The sequence below is a fragment of the Ascaphus truei genome, chromosome 8 (assembly GCF_040206685.1).
Source record: "Ascaphus truei isolate aAscTru1 chromosome 8, aAscTru1.hap1, whole genome shotgun sequence".
Classification (NCBI taxonomy): Eukaryota; Metazoa; Chordata; class Amphibia; order Anura; family Ascaphidae; genus Ascaphus; species Ascaphus truei.
In genome coordinates, this window is record NC_134490.1 from 65,465,013 (window position 1) to 65,486,897 (window position 21,885).

General features: G+C 43.4%; 1 protein-coding gene across 1 annotated transcript in view; it reads left to right on the forward strand.

Moving 5' to 3' along the window:
• Positions 1 to 1,489, forward strand: part of SLIT1 (slit guidance ligand 1) — a 259,749-nt gene extending 258,260 nt beyond the window's left edge. Inside the window, exon 37 of the mRNA XM_075612392.1 lies at positions 403 to 1,489. Within this exon, the coding sequence (XP_075468507.1) occupies positions 403 to 641 (239 nt within the window). The 3' untranslated portion in view covers positions 642 to 1,489. The remainder of the gene's footprint in view (positions 1 to 402) is intronic.
• The last annotated feature ends 20,396 nt before the right edge of the window (positions 1,490 to 21,885 follow it).

Genomic DNA, 21,885 nt, shown 5'->3' on the forward strand with positions numbered 1-21,885 from the left:
CAAGACAAATAGGTTGAATATCACACTAATAAAGCAAATATTTTTGTCTAAAAGAAAGAATGAGACCCTCATCAAAGCACAAAACATATTTTCATTTTGCCCTGATAATAAAATTTAAAAAACATTTTGAAGACTTTACTATATTTGTAATATCTGAGAAATCTAATGTTTTTATAAGCACTATTAAGTACACTTTGCATTAGCAGAGAATATGCAAAAAATGCATAAAGCAGCGCACTGCCCAGAGAAATTGGGAGACAGGTGGTATAAAAAGGAAACATTTATTGCCCAACTAACATTACAAAAAAGGTGTCGACCCTCCTACGCGTTTCACACCAACGTGCTTTATCTTTTTTTTTTTTAATTAAAAAAATTACTTGTTTCCTATTTACTTTATATTAGAGTCAGAGTGCAGAGGTGACCCGGTCAGAGACTACCACCAAGTGCAGAGAGGGTATGCCATTTGCCAAACCACACGCACTGTGTCCTGGGTAGAGTGCCGAGGTTCCTGCCACAGCCAAGGATGCTGCACAGGATTGCGCATGAAACGCAGGAAGTACACATTTGAGTGCAGCGATGGATCATCTTTTGTGGAAGACGTGGAGAAGCCCATCAAGTGTGGATGTGCCCAGTGTATGTAAAACCAAGTTGAACTGGATTGTACAAGATCGTTCCAGATGGGGGGGGGGAAAAAGACACAAGAAGAAATATTGGACAATTAATTCTGTAAAACTGGACTTTACTTCCCTTTCAGATGTGTGAACATCTTGATGTCTGTGGCATTTCAAATTATATGTATAAACAGTACTTATTACATTGAGAGACACACACAAACACATGCTGACTGGTTGTATAGTGTTGTAATCATTGGAGAGAGGTATAGAGAAGGTATATATGTAGATGGGTCAAAAAATGTGTAGATTGATTTTTTTTTTTTTTTTTACACACAAAATGTATTTATACACATTGTGGATAGATTTACATGGAACACAAAGGAAGGTTTATGTCTTTTTATTTGCTTTGGAAGGTAGGTCTTTTTATTTTTTTATACCATTGTGACAGTATTGCATCTCATTTGTATAGCTCAGACACATTTGCGGTCTTTCTCCTTCTTTCATTTATGTTGGGCAGAATCATGGTATGAATGAGTGAGGGGCAGAATCATGGTATGAATGAGTGAGGGGCAGATCCATTTCATACACGCACCTTCCCAGTCAGTGGAAAAACAACTGAACAACATATGTAACATTAAGAATAAATACGGAATTTATACATAAGCAATATGTAGTAAACATTTTGAGACCTACGTACTTCAAGAAAAAGCTTTAGCAGGGTATATATAGCGTAAGATACATGTTAAAACAAGAGTTTGAGGGAGCAATTGGAAGGCCATCGAGATATAGACCATCACACAACACTGTTAAGCACTAGGATATATACTTTTAGTGTTTGGGTATATTAAAGCAGGCTGACCTGCATTAGTGCAATTTGTTCATGTTCCTACTTTCTGTTTTTTTATTACACATATCCAAATTTGGGAATGGCTATAAGAAACCATATGATGACTGTTGCTTTTGAAGTAATACAAATTTAGGAAGGGATTCATCAAGATGACAAACCACTGAGCTGCTGTGAGTTAAAAAAAAAAATGTACGTTACAAAATGAAACCGTTACATGAGTTGCCACCATTAAGTACCACTTAGAGCAGGGACGGGCAACTCCAGTCTTTAAGCGCCACCAACAGGTCAGGTTTTAAGGATATTCCTGATTCGGCATAAGTGGTTCAGTCGTAGACCGAGCCACTGATTGAACCACCTGTGCTGAAGCAGAGATAAGGGATATCCTTAAAACTTGACCTATTGGTGGCCCTTGAGGACTGGAGTTGCCCAACCCTGACTTAGAGTAATCATGTTTTAGTTGCAAAAAAACCCCCAAAAAAACGAGCTCAATCACCACCAGTGGATAGTGCCAATTGTTACTTGCTGACAGCTATGTTGTACAGGGAGAATAGTAACTATATCCACCACTCTGTCACATCCTAAACTAGTAATTAAATCATATAATTAGTGTTGCCCTATGATGTCGATATGTTACGAGTGCCGGCACCCTAGATCCCCATGACATAGTAGCTATATCATGTACCTCTGCTTATTGCCTATGGAAGACCTTGTTGACTGCTACACATGAGCGGTGAAAGCAATCTGAATTGGAGAGAAGGACCCTACTCTTCCGTTCGTGTCACCTAGGTGACATTTCAATCCCAGAGGAAAGGTCACCTGATCGCGTCTAGCCAAAAGGGCTGTGGCACTATCATGGTCATTATCTGGTTTATCCTCTTGATGTAATTAAATACATTACATTGAATGTCCGGTTATGTCAAAGTAATGGTAATGGAATACAATGCGCATTATCCTCTGGCCGGATAACATCCGAATTGTTTGTGCTGGCTCCAAAAGTTTAGCAAATTCTGCATATTTTTATTGCAAAAGCTGAAAATTGTTAGCTTAGATATAATATCGCTTTCACAGGGGTGACCATATTAAAATGGTGTTGGCGCTTAAAGCATTTTTTTTTTAAGGACCTTTTGATGACCATCAACAAGAATTAATGACAGAGGATGGTGCAGAAATAACAAAAATGATCTGTTTAAAGATCAGAAAGGTTACATTGAAGCTATTGCATTTTATTTTTGCAAACATTATTAAGCATTTTTTTCCAGGCCACATTCATAAAAAGCAATGTTTAAAAAAAATAAATAAAAAAAAAACCATTTGCAAGTTCCAGGAAACAGGGAGAATATGAGCAAAACGGACAGTAAAAATGCTGGATCCTAGCTTTCTATGCTATTGATATATTCATAGTTTAAATAAATAGCCTTCTCATACACAGTAACATTCAAGGAAGTGTTACAGTTCATTGTACCACTACTGCAGACACCATGTACAAAATCCCTATGAGACCACGTCAGCCTAGTTTAATATCAAATCCATCATTTATAGTTTTCATGCATCAATAAACCACACAAAATATAGATCACCAGCTCTACATAATCTACATTTTACTGGTCAGGATCAGTTTTTAGTTGCATAGCAACATGAAAAGACGCATTTGCAATTCAAGCAAATTCAACATCAATGTCTCACAAACAATGCAGATTAAAAATGACAACTATGAACAAAACAGCACACTGGATAAAAAAAATGAGTAGCAAAAATCTAACAGGAGACTGGTCAAGCTTTGGTTTCTCTGAACAAAACGAAGCGAAGAGTTGAATTATAAAATACTACAACTGCTTGTGCTGTAAATTGTATCCACGTTATATAAAATGTTTTCTATTTTTTTTTTTTTTATGAGCCATTGGGGGAGGGGGAGAGGGAGGCAGTCACTAGACTGATAAATGGTATTGGAGCTTAATTGCTCAGACATCTCTTCTCAGAGCTTAATGAATATCCCCCATTAATGTTTTCAGAAATATCTGGTCATTGTTCTGCTTTTGTACCTCTGACCCATCACACTACCTCACATAGCATTGAAAGATAAAGCAGTTATAACTTACCTTTTACAATAGTAAGGAAGTAATAACAGGTCCCTATTTTTGTATATTCTTGGCTTCAATGGTCTAGTGAGTTGCCAAGCCACTTCATATATGTACAGTTTGCAATCTGCATTGTCTTTCGTTCATGAAACAACTTTTCTTCCTTGAATTGCCTCTTATTTCAAACCTTCAGAGTATTCTTCAAATAGCTACAGTGTTTAAGATGTGAGCTGATTTATCATTAGAACAGGCACATTTTCATGTATTATTTCTTTGTTTTGTGCATTTTAACCTCTTGTGCATTTTAACCTCTGGTTTGCAAAACAGTATGATACTGAACACAGTGTGTTATTCATGAAAGTGTGTTAGGCTACGGCCCCAGTCAGTGCGCGCGCATGTTGGGGCGCCTCGCGACACGTCCACCCGTTTCTGAAGCGATCAGTGGGCTTCTGATTGCTCGCGACGGGGGGCGGCCATGATGTCACGCGGCTGGTTCGCCCTCATTGGCTAAACCGCCGCTATGTCGTATCCATTGCTTTGCTGCCGTGCCAAAAAACAAATTTCTTGTCTTTTGGCAATGTGGTTGGGCCATCGTGCTTTGAGCATGCGCGCACGGACTGACTGGGGCCGGCCTCATAGAGGGTTGTCTCTTGTTCGCGCCGTGCATGCCACATCGCGCACGCGGTCGCTATCACTGGGACAGAGGCCTTAGTGTCAATCATGCATTAACGTGCAGAAACTCCCATTCAAGTCAATGGGCGTTTCTGGGCATTTCTGCACTATTAGTACTACACATTTGCGAATCCCGACAACAGTGTTTAACAGATTTGGGATAACTATTTGGAAGTGGATAACTTACATATCAACTTTCTGGGAAATACCAGTATTGCCTTCCAAAATCTGATAACAAAACATGCCAATTAATGTCTTTGAGCTAAAAATATTACTGAATAATCAATTATTTATCTTTAAAATGCCATAGGAAAGCTGCTTAGTAAACAAACAACATACAATAGCCAGTTATCGTTTTGTAAGGCAGGATGTATAGTTAACACTGTGCAGGTAATTTCCAAAACATATCTGTGCTACAATACATTTGCAAAGTATCACCTCACTTAGCAAAGGAAAAAAACAAGTATATAACACTTCAAAAAAAAAAAAATACAAACCAGGTATTGTTTTTGTTACCACAAAAGAGTTCTCATACTGTATTTGAAAGGGTTTTTATTCACCTACTACAAATACAGTATATACCTCAGTCTCCCGGAGACAGTGTAACACAGGCTTCTAGGACTCATTCACTAAACTGCAGGCTATGCTATTCAGTTAATAAATTCTCAACTTAAATTCTGCATTTCGATTTCTAACACCCACTTTGTCAGAGACCCACTTAAATTTCTGTAGCAGGAATCTATAAAGCTCATTTCCACACCTCCAACAACTAAAGTGATTGAAAAAAAGTGAAGACTATGGCTGTGCTTTTCACAAAGGAGGAGAACCAATAGGTGTTCTTACAGGAATGACATAGTAGTTTTCTTCATAAGCATTTCATTAATTACTCAAATATGATCATGTCACATATTACAGTGATTGAACTGCAGACAAGGACTCTGGGTAATGACAAGCAAAAGAGCATACTGCGTGTGCAACTGGACTTCTTGTTTTGAACATGTTGCAATTCATATCTAAAAAAGAACCAAACAATGGCTGGTTGTTAAATGTTAAGGGGAAAAAAACTTCAATCTTTTGATATATTAAGAAACAAAAAGTGTAGATTGACTTCAGATGTTAACATTGTTCAACCAAGTGACAACTCCTTAAGTCACGGTTTCTCATCTCCAGTTCTCAAGACCCCTCCCAACAGGTCAGGTTTTAACAATCTCCATGCGTTAGCACGGTGGCAGTCAAAGACTGAGACGCTTATTGAGCCACCTGTGCTGAAGCAGAGCCTGATTGAGCCACCTGTGCTGAAGCAGGCATATCCTGAAAACCTGACATGTTGGAGGGTCTTGAGGACTGGAGTTGAGAACCTGTGCCTTAAGCACTTTGCCCACAGAGGTTCTAAAATGGGCAGCAGTACAATTTGCAGAGTTGTACTCAAGCATTAATTTGTTTTGTCAACACTACAGCCCCTTCCCCAAGAAACCATATACCGTACTGCAATGACACACAACTTCACATAGAACCCTGGAAACCCCCTGAGCAGAATGTAACTGATATTTGGTTGGCAGTATTATTTGTGCATGGTTTATTTTAAATATATTTATATATATATATATATATATATATATATATATATATATATATATTGATGTAGAAGATAGATTACAGTATCTGCAGATTATTTGAGATTACAATTTTTTTTGCTTGTTTTGTCTTAACCTCTAAAGTACCTCTATACGCAGAATACTTACAAATTCTAATATATATATAATTTCTATTTCGTTATAGTATTTTTTTTATATGTTTGAGAGTAAATACCAACAGTATTTTATTTTAATACATTACACCAGTTGATCGTCTTAACCCAGGGGTTCTCAACAGGTCAGGTTTTCAGGATATTCCTGCTTCAGCACAGATGACTCAATCAGTCCCTGCTTCAGCACAGGTGGCTCAATCAGTGGCTTAGACTGAGCCACTAATTGTGCCACCTGTGCTGAAGCAGGGATATCCTTAAAACCTGAGCTGTTGGGGGATCTTGAGGACTGGAGTTGAGAACCCCTGTCTAACACTTTCAGTGCCAGATAGGTTTATGGTAAAATAGCCTCAGACCCCCTTCTGGCAATGCAAGGATGACACTTTGTATTTTCCTTATTTTTGTGTGTGTGTGTGATGTTTCTTTTTAATTTTGAAGAAGCTGATTTGTAAACAAGCCAATGATTGTCTTTTACATAGGGGAGACAGTATTGTTTTAGAAAATGTTTAATATTGTATATGTTGTCTTCCATGTGAACATGACATCTAATTCATTCAAACGCTGGTCTCTTTCTTCCTCTCCGTGCTAGTCAACATGATCTTCTGGTGACAGGTCTCACCCTTACATACTGTATACAAATATCATAATCCTTAGTGATCTAGAATTCCAATATGTGTTATAGTACAGGGAGTATACAAGGCATGATTCCACACTTCCATACCATGGTCTATGAATCTCTTGTTCCCGAGGAAGAGAAGAGGGCAGATTCCAATAGAAAACAAGTACAATACATAATATGTACATATTAAATATATGATATGCATTTTGGAGAACAGTGGTTCCTAACCTTTTTTACATTGTGCACATCTTGCTAGAAAAAATGAGTTCCACGAAGCCCTAACTAATTCATCTTATTGCCTTCTCACTAAAATATTGCTAACAGAACCGTTTGACGGACAGGTCCCGAGTTCATGGGGGGAACACACACTTCGCAAGTTCTGCACAATCAGTGTGTGCGGCACCGTGGGTGGCATAGCTGTCAATCACTACAGGAGCTTCCAAAGGTACGCCCCACAATACCTTGCAGCGGCTAACTTTGGCACAAAGGCACTTTGGAAGCTCCCGTGGTAACTGAAAACTGTATGACCCACACGGAGATACAGTTTTGGACTTATTAAGCATGAAGTCAATCCAATGGAGAACCCATTATACCACCTGTGATCTGCCTTTATAGATTTGTTTTGGCGCACCCCTTGCAGACACCTCATGAACCCCCTGTTGGGGGATCACTGATGTATTAGAATGCACAGCACACCTTCTGTAACATTTTTCATTTTTGTTTTGTAGTTCAAATAAAAAAAAGACTTAACTACAAAAAGCTGAGCTACAACTTCTACATAAGAAATGGATTTCAAACCCTTAACTGCAAGAACTGCAAACATGAAATGCTGACATTTATTTGGTTTTATTTACTGGCTGTATGAACCCCAGGGGCCCTGTTTCTATCGGCTTGGTATGTCCGAAATACTGAAATCAGGGATGCAGAGAGAGAGATCTGCAATTTCAAAAAGAGAATATAGAGTATCTATTCATGTATCATTTTATTTATATAGCCCCAACCAGTGGTGGGATTCTGCCGGTTCGTGCGAACCTGTTACTATAATTTCACATGTTCACAAGTTCGCCGAACCAGTGCTTAATCCTCTCATTTGTCCGGGTGGCGGCCGGCAGATGGCGTCTACCAGCATCTTTTCCCTGCATATCGTCTCAATATGGCCACGTAACGTCAAAAGGCGCCGCGTTGCCATGCCAACGGGAAAGCCACGTAACACCCCGTTGTTATGGCAACAGGCCGCTACGTGACATCATGACCTTACGCAGTGTCATGTTGTCATGGCAATACGGTGCCATGTGACGCCACGCAGACATATTGAGAGGATTTGCAGGGGGAACATGCGATGCCGGAGCATGCTGGGAGATGCCGCCCGCCACCCGGACAGGTGAGGGGGGGGATCTGAGGGAGATATCTGGGGGAGATGTGAGTGGGACTGGGGGAGATATGGGAGAGATATGGTGGAGATATGAAGGGGAGATGAGTGAGAGATCTGGGGGAGATGTGAGGGCGAGAACTGGGGGAGATGTGATGGGGAGATCTGAGGATGCTGAGGGGGATTGAGGGGGATTGGGGGAGATGGGAGGATGACGAGGGGGATTGGAGGAGATGGGAGGATGACGAGGGGGACTGGGGAGGACGATGAGGTGGACTGGGGGAGATATGATGATGATGAGGGGAGAAGCTTATGATGATGAGGGGGAGAAGCTGATGATGGTGATTTTTCACTATGAAAAGGTGGGAAGGTGAGAGAGAAATGGTTGCTAACATTTTTGAATCCCACCACTGGCCCCAGCAGTGTATGCCGTACATTACAAATTCATGGAAACCGGTAGAAATAAAGAACAAACAAGTGTGGCAAGTAAATGAGAATGAAAGGTATTGGGAGACCCTGCCCCATAGAGCTTACAATCTAAGTGGTAATTAAAATATATCTTATTGTGTGTTGAGCAGTGCAGATTGCCACTTTATCACCAGCAAACATTTATATAAATTATTATATACATACCATATTTATCATATGTACAATTATATATCAAAACATAATATGATGCCTGTTGCACATTACATATACATTAAGTTGCATGTCCCATGTTCAGAGCGGTTAGAACAGTGTTTCTCAACACCAGTCATGCTTTGTTTTAGTGATATTGAATCACACATTCACATAAGTATATGTAGGTAATTGTAAGAGACGTGTTCAGAGCTATGCAATGGAGACTGTTTTAAGGTGAAATTAAAATAAGGCTTTATTGCGCCTGTTGCTTTAAACACAGCAAACATGTAAATCAGCAAACAAAATCCGCTGCACTCTGGAGTATATATACACACTAGTAATCCAGTTCTCTTTAACTGCGTGGTTAGCCCAGCGATTCACCAGCCCAAATCATAGAGACATTCATATATATATATAGATAGATAATAGTCTTATAAGAAAAGTCTTATCTGTTAGCTGGGTTGCTGTAGGGGAAGCTTCTCTGCTCTCTTGGATCTGCACCCTTGTGTGCTAAGGCAATGTCAGGCTCCAAGTTTAGAATCTTGTCCCCTTTGTCTTGTTGTCAGCTTGCCGCTCAAGACATCTGTCCTTCCTTGGTTCAGCCCAGTTGTGGACTAAGGAATCTCCCTTCCTGTCTCAGAGGCAGGCTTTTTCTAACACCTGTAATCAGCCAGGTGGTGTTAGTTAATTGCCTAAAAGCAGTTAACCACCAAACTGCTGGATTAGAGGCACATTTGTGAACAGGGATAATTCCCCTGTTACATACCTCCCCCGTTTGTGGGAAGCTCGGGCATCCTTCCACTCATTTGAGCTATCTCTGTGACTCGAATGAGAGTGGATGGAGGAAGAGAACCCTCAGTCCCGCTGGGATTGGAGCCCTTTCTCCAGTTTATTCGTATCTCCTCCCGAAGGTGCTTGAGATCAGCACTTCTCAGTCGCTCGAGGAGGACTTTTTCCAAGAATAGTCTTTTTACTGCGTGCGCGGTCATGAGATTTCCCTTGCGTCGGGTACTCCTCTTATTGTAGGTCGACTGTATGGCAACAGTTGCAGAGCGTTTAAGAATATCCCTTTAAGTTTTCCGCTCTTGAAGCTGTCTCTCTGCACTTTTTCCACTCAATGGAGTTGCTAGTTCAGCTTCTTTGGGATTGAGTTGCAATTCCACATCCACTTCCAGAGAATGTCCCATCTTTTCAGCTTCATCAGCTAAGGTTTCTTCTGGTTTTGATTCTGCACGTATACCTTTTTTTGTTGCCTGTTCGGTGGCTGAAGGTTTAGCTAGTGCTTGTTTAGGTGGTTCATACTTTGCAACCTTGTTTTTTAGGCGAGCGGTGCTGCCAGCTCTCACTGTACCCCTTTTCCTTTGGGTTTTTGTGGCTGTGGGATACTGATGCTTGGTCAAGGTTAATACTTGTCCTTGTAGTACTGTAATCCCATCCATGAGAGATCCCTGTTTTTTTGAGTGCGTCTTGCAAGTCTCTTCTCAGGGAATTTATCTGCGCACTTTGCTTTCTCTGAGCTTGCTTCCACATTTTCATTGTATTGTGAAGCACTGTGAATTTCTTTGCTCGGGCCACAGTTACTTGCCTCAGTTTCTGGACCTTCTTGTGCTCCCTCTTGTGCCGAGTCACCTGGGCTCTAAGCTTGGCCTCTAGCGAGTCTTTGGTGATGCTCAGGGTAGCCTTCAGTTTCTCATGCTGCTTTGCGGGGACATACTTGGTAATCAGACGTTCCTGCAGCACTTTTATTTATTTTTCAGCCTGCAGATTGTCTTCCTGCAGAGTTTGCTGCTTCTCCTCAGCATTCTGGAGGTGCGTACTGCAGTCGGTGCTCTGCTTCAAACTTTTCCTCTTCCAAAAGTTTATTTATTTCTTTAAGCTCGTGCAGCTTTTCATTTTTTTCCTTGATGTGGTCTGTAAAATGAGAATTCTCTTCTTTCAGTCTTAAATTTTCTCTTTTTGCAGTCTCTGTAATTTTCAGGGCCTCCATGTAGTCCTCCTTCCATTTACGCACATCTGCTTTGAGAATGACAGTCTCCTGGTGTGAGATTTCCTTCTCTAGGTTAAGGGTCTGAAGTTCCTTCTGAGAGACTTTGAGATCTGTATTAAGATTGACAATAGTTTCTTTAGAATTGTCCAGCTCGTCAGCGAGACTGTGTAGTTCCTTTCTGGAGACTTCCAGTTTTGTGTGGCCGCTGTTGATCTCATGCTGTGAGGCATCCAGTGCTGCGCGAAGATTGTGAACATCTTGCTGAAAGACTGTAATCTCCTTCAGTGCCTCCTCATACTTCCGCTTAGCCATCATTTTATCAGATTGGCTAAGGTTTTTCATCCATGGCGGTAATAGTTTGCAGTATCTAGCTCAGTCTTGAGATCGTCCAATTCTGTCCTGGCCAAAGAGTACATCGTGAGCACATTCTTCTGTAGCTCCACGTTATTTTTCAGTAGCTCTGCGTAACCATCTTTCTTCAGTTTCAATTGTTCCCGGAGCAGATCACAGTCACGCCTGGCAATTTTCAGGGCATTTTCAGGGCATCTTCAGGGCTGATCAAGGGATCGTCACTCACTGGTTCCAGTTCCGCTTCCCTGGGATGGTTGATTGAGGGTTCCTCACTGTTGGCACCGGACAGACACTTCTTTGGGTTACACGACTTCTGCCTTGGGCCCTCTGGATATTTGGTCATTCGCATGACGAATCCTCCATTTTCTGTAGGCTGCAGGGCATCTCGGTCCCCCTTTTTCTCCGCGGGATCTGCGGACGTGTCTGTTCCTTGCACGGTACGTGAAGAACCGCTTTTCTTTTTTCGCCTTTTTGTTTTGGATGACTCCGTCCCCTCAGGGATACTGGGGTCTCCATCTTCATTTGAAATTTTAGCAGCTTCACTGGATCCACCATGCTTTTCTTGCAACTGTATTAGCTGACGGAAATATTCAGTGATCCGCTGCTCCCGCTCTTTCTCCTGCCGATCATATTCGTCATCATAGGGAGCGGTCTTTTCAGTTCGTACCGGTGTGACTCGGTTCGGGTTCCCCGTAAGAGATGTCTTCCTCCTGATCGGACTGGAAGGGCCACTCTTCCATGGGGCAGGGTTCATTACAGGAACGCCCCGCATCTTGTCCTCCATTTTGGGGCTATCAGATGTATTTTTCTTCCTGACCTCTGAAGGCGCTATTGCAGCTTTTGCCAGTGTATTTTCTAGAACCCCAGCTTGTGATAGTCCTACCGGTAGGCATATTTTGCTTGTAGAGGTTATAGCTCTCACAGGCATCTCCAAGACTTTTTTTTTCCTTTAGTAAGTTTTAAAACATCAGCAGTACTGTGCACGCATTCTTTCTCATTAGGTATACTGGATGTGCAGTTGCTAAGTAAAAACTTCTATTTGCTTTACACCATTTACTTGCTAGGTGAAATTCCTCCGCTTCAGGAAAATAATGTGGTTTTCTGCTTGAGTTCAGTAATTTTCAGTCTCATCTTTGGGTATTATGGCATTCACTCTTCACACTTTGGGTGCCTGTTTTATTCCCAAGATACATAGACAGACTTTACTTGCAGAAAAAAAACATATTATTTGCAGTGGAATATTTCTTTCACTCCTGGCAGGGTGACAACACTCAGCAATTGTTTGCAGAAATTCTCCTGCTTCAGCACAGTCTTGCATCAATTTTCACACTTTTCTGCATATACTCCATTCACAGCTGGTAGTCCTATGCGGTGTGGCAGCCTTTACTTGCAGAATCAGTACCGCTTGTGGGTCACCATCTGTACACACTGCATCAGCACAATTTTTTTTTTTTTTTTTTAAAGAAAACAATAAAAACAAAGCCTAGCTCCTTTTATTGAAGCGCTAACTCACTTCTTGAACCCTGACTACGGCTGGAAGGCAAAGCCCCTATTTCAACAACCATATTACACTTTATTGTGATAGGCAAGTAAGGTTTACCTGCTTCAGCACAGTCTCTCTCTCTCCTCTTGGAATCGGGGAAGAGAGTCCATCTGTGGTTTTGGTCAGTGCAGTGTAGATTTCCTGCCTGGATGTGTATCCCTTTAATTCTGATCTCTGCTGCAGGTGAATCTTTGTTTTTGTTGCTCAGGCTGTTTGTAAAACTGTATGCAGGCAAAAAGCACAAAATAATTTCACAGGCAATCTCCAGGGCCCCTTTTAACTTCAAGGGCCACCTCTCGTCCCGCTTCTGACACCATATGTAAGAGACGTGTTCAGAGGTATGCAATGGAGACTGTTTTATGGTGAAATTAAAATAAGGCTTTATTGCGCCTGTTGCTTTAAACACAGCAAACATGTAAATAAGCAAACAAAATCCGCTCCACTCTGGAGTATATATACACACTAGTAATCCAGTTCTCTTTAACTGCGTGGTTAGCCCAGCGATTCACCAGCCCAAATCATAGAGACATTCATATATATAGATAGACATAGATAATAGTCTTATATGAAAAGTCTTATCTGTTAGCTGGGTTGCTGTAGGGGAAGCTTCTCTGCTCTCTTGGATCCGCACCCTTGTGTGCTAAGGCAATGTCAGGCTCCAAGTTTAGAATCTTGTCCCCTTTGTCTTGTTGTCAGCTTGCCGCTCAAGACATCTGTCCTTCCTTGGTTCAGCCCAGTTGTGGACTAAGGAATCTCTCTTCCTGTCTCAGAGGCAGGCTTTTTCTAACACCTGTAATCAGCCAGGTGGTGTTAGTCAATTGCCTACCAGCAGTTAACCACCACACTGCTGGATTAGAGGCACATTTGTGAACAGGGATAAGTCCCCTGTTACAGTAATATTGATAATTCACTGGTTATTCCCAAAATCTGGACTGGCTGAGGCAGGGCAGCAGATAGATTTCCCGGGGCACCCCCCGCCCCCAATCGGCAGAGTTGCGAGCCCCCACCCCGATTTCACACCTCGCAAGCCCCCTCTATTTCCCTCCCTCTTCCCATGTATTTCTCTCCCCTCCATCAATTACCCCATTCTCACTCAATCCCTGCCCCCCCACCCGACATATATTTTTCTCCCCTGAGTCTCACTCTTACTCCATCTTTTCCTCACTCACCCCTCTCTTCTCTCACTCTCCCCCCGCCCCCAACCCCCTCGGTCAATTACCCCACTCAACCCCCCTCCTTACACTCATTCCCTCCCCCCCTCACAAAATATATACCAAAAAACCCCACCTCCCAATTAAAAAAAATCCCCACCCCCCCCCCCCCAAATATATACAAACGCCCCCACCCCTCTCCCCCAAATATATACAAAAAATTTAAAAAAAACCCACATACATATATAACAAAATAATACATATTATAAAAAAACTATACATATAAAAAAAATACATATTCAAAACCCCCAATAGATATAAAAAAAACAAATTCATATTTAAAAAAAACAAATACATACACAAAAACCAATGCATATAAAAACTAAAACAAATACATGTAAAAAAAAAATAACAATACACACACAAAAAACCCAATACATATACTGTATAAAAAAAACAAAAAAAAACATATAAACCCCCCCAGTACATATACACTCTTACATTGGGGCTGGTCTCATGTGTCAAGCCTCTGGCTTGTGGCTGTGGGGGGCCCAGCGGCCGGACAAAGTGGTACCCGTCGGGCCCCTGCTCTCCCCAGCTGCAGGCCTCCCTCCTCACTCTGTTCCACGCCAAGATTCCACCACTGCCACGCGACAGGCCTCTCTGACGTCGGTGCGCCGGAAGTAAGCTTGGCCCAACTTCCGACGTGCAGCAACATCAGAGGGCCCGGTGTGGGACAGTCAGTGTGGAGGAGGGTCTGCAGCTGGGGAGCGCCAGGGCCCTGCCGACCCCGCAGGCGTCACTTGTTCCGGTTGCCCCCCCCCCCTGTCGGTGGCCCTGGGTTGAGGAGATGGTTGAGAGACAATGTGTTAGACCGAGGGTGGCCAACTCCAGTCCTCAAAGGTCACCAACATAGCAGATTTTAAGTATATTTCCGCTTTAGCACAGGTGGCTCAGTCAGTGATTCCAGGCATTAGGTGGTGCTGCAGAGCTCACTTTGCAGGTCCTGCTCTCCTTGGCTGGCTCCTGAAAATCCTTTCCTCTACAGTGTGCTGGCAATGGGAAGGTATGTGTATAAATGATGTGTGTGTGGATACTTGTATGCGCATATATGATGATGATGATGATTATGATGTGTGTGTCTACTTGCGTATGTACAAATGATGTGTGGGTATATAAATAGATGTATCTATGATGTGTGTAGGGTTGCCAAAGCCAGGTGTCCAGTATTAATACCGGACTGTCCTGTATTTGGACACTATTCAGTACAAAATTAGAGGTAATACTGAACATGCATGTGTCCGGTATTACCTCTCTGACCTGACTGGCTTGGGGCCGCAGGATTTCTCCGAGCAGAGCTGTTGCTAGGGGGCAGCGAAGCTTCCTGCATCCTGATAAGCTGCATTACCCAGCAGTAGCCAATCGGGAGGTGGTTTCAGGAGCCTGGTGGTGGGACAAAGGAGAGGAGGAAACAGAATGGAGCGGTGAGAGGGGTGTGTGTGTATATTTTGACTGTCCTGTTGTGTGTGTTTTCTGTGGCTGTCCTGTGTGTATTTGTTCTGTTTTGTCCTGGTGTGTGTGTGTGTGTGTGTGTGTGTGTGTGTGTGTGTGTGTGTGTGTGTGTGTGTGTGTTTTCTGTGGCTGTGAGAATGACAGGGAGGGTTAGAATGACAGGCAGGGGGTGAGAGAGAAAGAGGGGAGGGGTGAGAGATGAACAAGGGATGGGGGTGAAAGATGAAGAGGGGATGGGGGGAGAGAGGAAGAGGGGAGGGGGTGAGAGATGAACAAGGGATGGGGGTGAAAGATGAAGAGGGGATGGGGGGGAGAGAGGAAGAGGGGATGGGGGGGAGAGAGGAAGAGGGGATGGGGGGGAGAGAGGAAGAGGGGACTGAGAGGAAGAGGGGACTGAGCGGAAGAGGGGGCTGAGAGGATGAGGTAAGGGAGGTGAGAGGATGAGGTAAGGGAGGTGAGAGGATGAGGGAAGGGGGGGGTGAAAGAATGAGGGGAGTGAGGGTGAGAGGACGATGGATGGGTGGGGAGAGGATGGGAGTGGGTGGTGAGAGAGGCTGAGGGGGGAGTGAGAGGGTGAGGATGAAGTGGGGTGTAACAATCTTGGAATTTGTGGGAGGAGCATTAAGATCAGTATTGCTCGCCATGAGCCTGTATGACTGAAGATATCTTATTTATAAATGACCTGACCGTTACATAATTTAAAAAAAAAATGTCGCTTCAGTTTGCACCATTTGATATTCTATTTCGTAAAAAATACTGGAGAGAGTGTTGTGGAGATGGAGCGCCCAGGATTTTTGACGAAATAGAATATGAAATGGTGCAAATTAGTGCAAACTTGGGAGTGAAATTTTGAAAAAATGCCGTAACGGTCAGATAATTTATAAATAACATACCTCCCCTTTGACTTTTCTCGAGCCCACTGCACGTTTCACCATTGTGTCCAATATTTTTGGAAAAGCCACCTGGCAACCCTAGATGTGTGTGTATATATACTAGTGTTGTACCGAGTCCCAAAAATGACCCGAAGAAAAAAATTTATTATCCAGCCGGCGGCGGAGGGTAAGGAGGACCGTGGCAGAGGGTGAGGAGGAGTACGGCAACATCCTGGTGGCGGTGGGAGCAGCGGAAGACATCCTTCAGGCGGTGGCAGCAGACGTAATTCTTCAGCTGGTGGAAGCAGCAGAAGACATCCTTCACAGCCAGTGCTGGTGGGAGCAGAGGAACATGTGACCGGAGCAGGAGCGTTACTATATGACAACCGACGAGGAGCTGCACTGGAAGCTCCTCCCCAGCTGTCCAATGGTAACACTCCTGCTCCAGTCACATGTTCCTCTGCTCCCACCAGCACCGGCTTTGAAGGATGTCTTCTGCTGCTCCCACCGGCTGAAGAATTACGCTGTGTGCTGCCACCGACTGAAGGATGTCTTCTGCTGTTCCCACCGCCACCAGTATGTCACCGTTGTCCTCCTCACCCTCCACCACCGGCTGCAGGTATGTCTTATGCTGCTCTGCTACTACCATTCTCCAAGAGGAGGATCGTAAAGATCGTAAGAGGAGAACGTAAATTTCCCAGCACCGGGATCCAGCCCCCTGGTGCCGGGTCCGGGTACTGAAAATATTGCCGGGTCTGGGTAGTTTCCAGGTACCCGGTACATCACTAATATATACATGTATGTGTGTGTGTGTGTATACTTGTATGTGTATGAATGGATGTATATATGGTGTGTGTATCTATATATATATATATTATGTCTACACATACATGTATACACACACGTGTACTGTGTATTTATATATATATATATATATATATATATATATATATATATATATACAGTGTTCGACAAATCACCCAAAAATCTACTCACCGAACCAAAAAATCTACTCGCTACCTAGTCCCGCCCCCAACCCCGCCCCTAGTCCCGCCCCAACCCTAGTCCCGCCCCCAGCCCCGCTTTAAAATAAAATATATAAATTAAATACATTTAATAAATTCCTAGGCAGAACAACATTCCTTTTTGACATAAATGTATTTATTGTATTACATTATCCTACAATTTAGTCGTTGTGTGTGTGTGTGTGTGTGTGTGTGTGTGTGTGTGTGTGTGTGTGATCTAGAAATAAAAGCCAGATGTGAATGACTAGTTTCCTGAGCCCCTTAACCAGTGCCTGGATGCTCCCGCTTCACAATATCTAAAACAGCAATCCCGCCTGGGATCTTACCTGATCCGCAGTCCCTCAATGTCCAGGTACCCACATTCCCGCAATGTTATACATTGGAGAGGAGGTGTTCCCTACCTGTCTTCTGGGTTAGGGGGGGTTCCGATGTCTTCCGTGTGAAGCTTGAGTCAGAGCTGGAATAAAGCAGTGTAGGTTATTTCGGTGTAGTATACGGCAGTTAAGATATATAGGGTAAATAAGAGATCCAGATCCAGTGTGAGATAGACATAGAGTGTGGGTGAGAGACACAGCGAGAGAGGGTAACAGAGAAACACAGCAAGAGAGGGTGACAGAGAAAGTGACAGGGAGAGCGAGAGAGAGAGAGGGTGACAGGGAGAGCGAGTGAGAGAGAGAGAGAGGGTGACAGGGAGAGCGAGAGAGAGGGCGACAGAGAGGGCAAGAGAGAGAGAGGGTGACAGGGAGAGCGAGAGTATGTGGGTGAGGTGGTGGGTGAATGACTGACACTTGGGTGGGTGGCTGACTGACACTTGGGTGGGTGGGTGACTGACTGACACTTGGGTGGGTGACTGACTGACACTTGGGTGACTGACTGACTGGGTGGGTGACTGACTGGGTGGATGACTGACTGGGTGGATGACTGACTGACTGACTGACTGGGTGGATGACTGACTGGGTGGGTGGGTAGGTGACTGACTTGGGTGGGTAGGTGACTGACTTGGGTGGGTAGCTGACTGACTTGGGTGGGTAGCTGACTGACTTGGGTGGGTAGGTGACTGACTTGGGTGGGTAGGTGACTGACTTGGGTGGGTAGGTGACTGACTTTAGGTGACTGACTTGGGTGGGTGGGTAGGTGACCGACTTGGGTGGGTAGGTGACTGACTTGGGTGGGTGGGTAGGTGACTGACCTGACAGGGTGGGTGACTGACTGGGTACTTGTGGTGACTCTCTCTCTCTCTGGACCCACCACCACCCCACCCACGTGCACAGCCGCGCAACACAACCCCCCCCCCCCACACGCCCATCTCCCGCATCCCAGGTGGCAGACACCCCCGGGCGGGCATCGGGGGCAGGGGGGGAGGAGATCAGGGGCCGGAGGGGGAGATTGGGGGAAGTGGCTAACCCAGAGCTGCCTGCCGGCCCTCTTCCCCGCGTTAACCCAATCAGGGAGGGGGATTATTTAAAAAAAAAAAAAATTTGGCTCGAGCAGGGGAATTCAGAGCCGCAGCTTAAATCCACTCGCCACGGGCGTGTGGTTATAATGAATTGTCGAACACTGTATATATATGTGACGGGAGCTTTGTGACAGGCTATTAATAGTACACACCCAAAGATATAACTGGGTTGAACCGGATGAGACTTAGATATGATAAAATATAATTTATTCCTTGAAAAAGGTGAACACACGAGATATACAAATAACAGACAAAATATGGACACTTACTTAAAGGTTAGGACAAGAAAGCCATCAGGACACAGGATGGGCCATTTCTTCCATAATTCAGTTGACATCACAGCAATACATGCAGATCATGAAGACACATGAAGGACACATGAAGACAATTGAGTAAGGGGTGACTCTGACTTATATACCATTTTAACCCTTCTCTTACACTCAAGGCGCCGAGCTGTCTAGCAAAATCTCTTTGAAGCAGCTCTTGGCTTCCATTGTAAGTGTGAAGTATCACACTTAAAAAAACACTCAGTTCCTTGGTTCCTGTCCCCAGTATAAACAATTAGGGCAATTACCTTTGATCACCGGGCTATGTTAATTCTTGCAGGATGTTCTTCCTGCCTATTAACATAGCAGATGGAGTCTGCAGTTTTCAGAGCAGACCCAAAACCCCATATACATTTTTAATACCTACACATATTAAAATACCCGGTTCTGGTAGGTCCAGCAGGTCCAAACTTTCCAGACCTTAATGCCGGAAGTGGTACACTATAAGGTCAAATTTTCAGCCCGCTACGACCTATGGAACCGGAGTTATACAAATATCACATAAACCGTTTCATATTTTATTATAAAAATCTCCGCTAAAAAGAAATCTCACCGTTTCACTAAAGTCACACACAGCTGTCTCTCACACATACTAATACTCCTTGTTTTTCCATCCCTATACACCAATAGGGACCACTAAGTATCCACACACACTTTTAGTTGTGCTACTTACTCTCACATTTCCACACCCACCCACACCATTTATATCCAGTCCCACTCCACACACACCTTGTGCAAAGCACTGTATATACTGTGGGCTGTCCATTCATTTTTATTCACACTGATACACATACACACTCTTTCTTCACTTGCTTTCAGTAACCATTTAACACCTCTAGCCATAAAACACATCCACACCGGGGGAAGGACAAGCACAGATAACATTCCAAGAGACACTGTTTTTAAGTTTACCTTTTGCTTCATTCATTGTAACATCGCCGGAAGAAGAGATCAGTGTATCTCGAAAGCTCTCACAAATAAAAGCATTTCGTTAGCCCCAGTATCATCTATTTATTTTTTTATTTTTTTGATTATATATACGATCTAAACATCAGATTGACGTTTCAGTCAAGTCCAATAAAAATCGAGTTTCTGGACTTGACAATCAGTATTGGCGAGGGTGGAGTGCTGTGTACTGACATTTTTCGGAAACACACCGCTACAAATTCGATCTTGCACGCCAAAAGCTTTCATCCCCCCCACCAAGTGAAAGGCATCCCCACAAGCGAGTTTCTCAGACTGAAGAGAAATGTCTCGTCAATTCATGACTTTGACTTACGATCAAGGGAAATGAAATCAAGATTTTTACAAAGAGGCTATAGTAAGACCATGGTAGAGAGAGGGTACCGGAATAGCCTGAGCAAAACCCGTACTTTCCTCTTACAACCCAAGTGTAAGACAAAAGACAAAAAAGTTATCCGCTTTGTGGGGTCTTACAATCAGCAATGGCCACTACCACGTGGGGTCTTACAGCAACATTGGGGGGTGTTAATGACTGATCCTGACCTGGCACAAGCCCTGGGCAAACAAGTCACTATGACAAGCCGCCGGGCACCCAATCTTAAAGATACTTTGGTCAACAGTCATTACATCCCACATGTTGATAAAACTTTTTTGTCTGTTACCCCACGCATAGCATTTGCCAAATGTTCCAAATGCTCGGCTTGCAAACATATGGAAAATAGACTTACGTTCCCAAATAGTCAAAAGACCCATGTCTACACAATTCGCTCCACGCTCAACTGTAAATCTAAAGGGGTGATCTATTGTATCCTATGCCCCTGTGATCTACCTTATGTAGGCATGACTACAAGAGAAGTTAGATTTCGGGTTTTGGAACATGTCAGGAACATCAAGAATGCGCAAAGGGACCTTGATAGCTTCAAAAAAATTACAAGTGTCGCCAGGCATTTTTTGAATAAACATGCGGCGGACACTACGTTACTAAGGGCCTTTGCGCTTGACAAAGTCTCCCTCGGTATACGTGGAGGCGACCTGGAAAAAGCTCTCCTAAAAAAAGAGACCAGGTGGATTACACAAATCAACTCAATGATTCCGAAAGGTCTGAATGACTATATTGGCTATGCCATGTTCTTGTAACACACAACTGTTCTAACTCTGTCTGTCTATAGGTAAATGTTCTATATTCAACTTGATGAGTGCACTTACTGCATGTATTTTGTCTAATTTTCTAGATACTGCATGCTATTGAGAGGCTCAAGTTAGAGATCTTCCTGACCATAAGCCATATCAACCATGGATTTCGGAATACAGCGTCCCAATTTTCCATGCCTGTGTACTCAAGTCTCTACATGATCCATACACTACAGAACAATGGATAACACCTACGGACTAATACAACAGAGAGACATTACAAGTCATCAGTAATCATGCGGAAGGAACTCACCTCCATGTGCTTACCGTAACCGTGGATGCTAAAATATTTCAATTTTGGACATATCTGGATTAAACTTACTTGGCACATTCCTGGAATAATGGGGATAAAAAGTTGGACACCACGGACTTAAATACTATTCAATGGACTCTGTCATATTTTGACTACATTGATACATGTTGTATATGTTTTTCATTTCTCTTTTGTATCGCACAAGGTTGGATGTGTTATGTTATCTGGCCCAAATACTGAGGGTACACAGCTCATTGTAATATAACAATATGCATTCAATATGCCTCCGTTCCATTAGGGAGCGCTGTTGCAGCTCCCATACATGGGCTTTTCTCTGTGGTACTCCTTAGATTCGTTTTGAATTATGCTTGTTGCTCTTTTTATCATTTGTGGACTTTAATTACATTGATCTCTTTAATATCCTGTATAGATGTGATAATGGGCATTTATTACTGCCACCACAGTCATCTTTGTTGGCGCCACTGTGCAAGATCGCATGGATCAACTGACACACTCAGCGCGCATGCGCGGTGTGCGGTCCAAGCTGACACGCACTAACAGAGTGTCGTGACGCTTTGCATACTATATTAGGCGTAGAGATTAGGACGCCACATTATGCACATGCGCAGTGGACATACTTGTAGGACTTAGTACTTACAAGCCGCACATGCACATATTACTCGAGCCGACATCA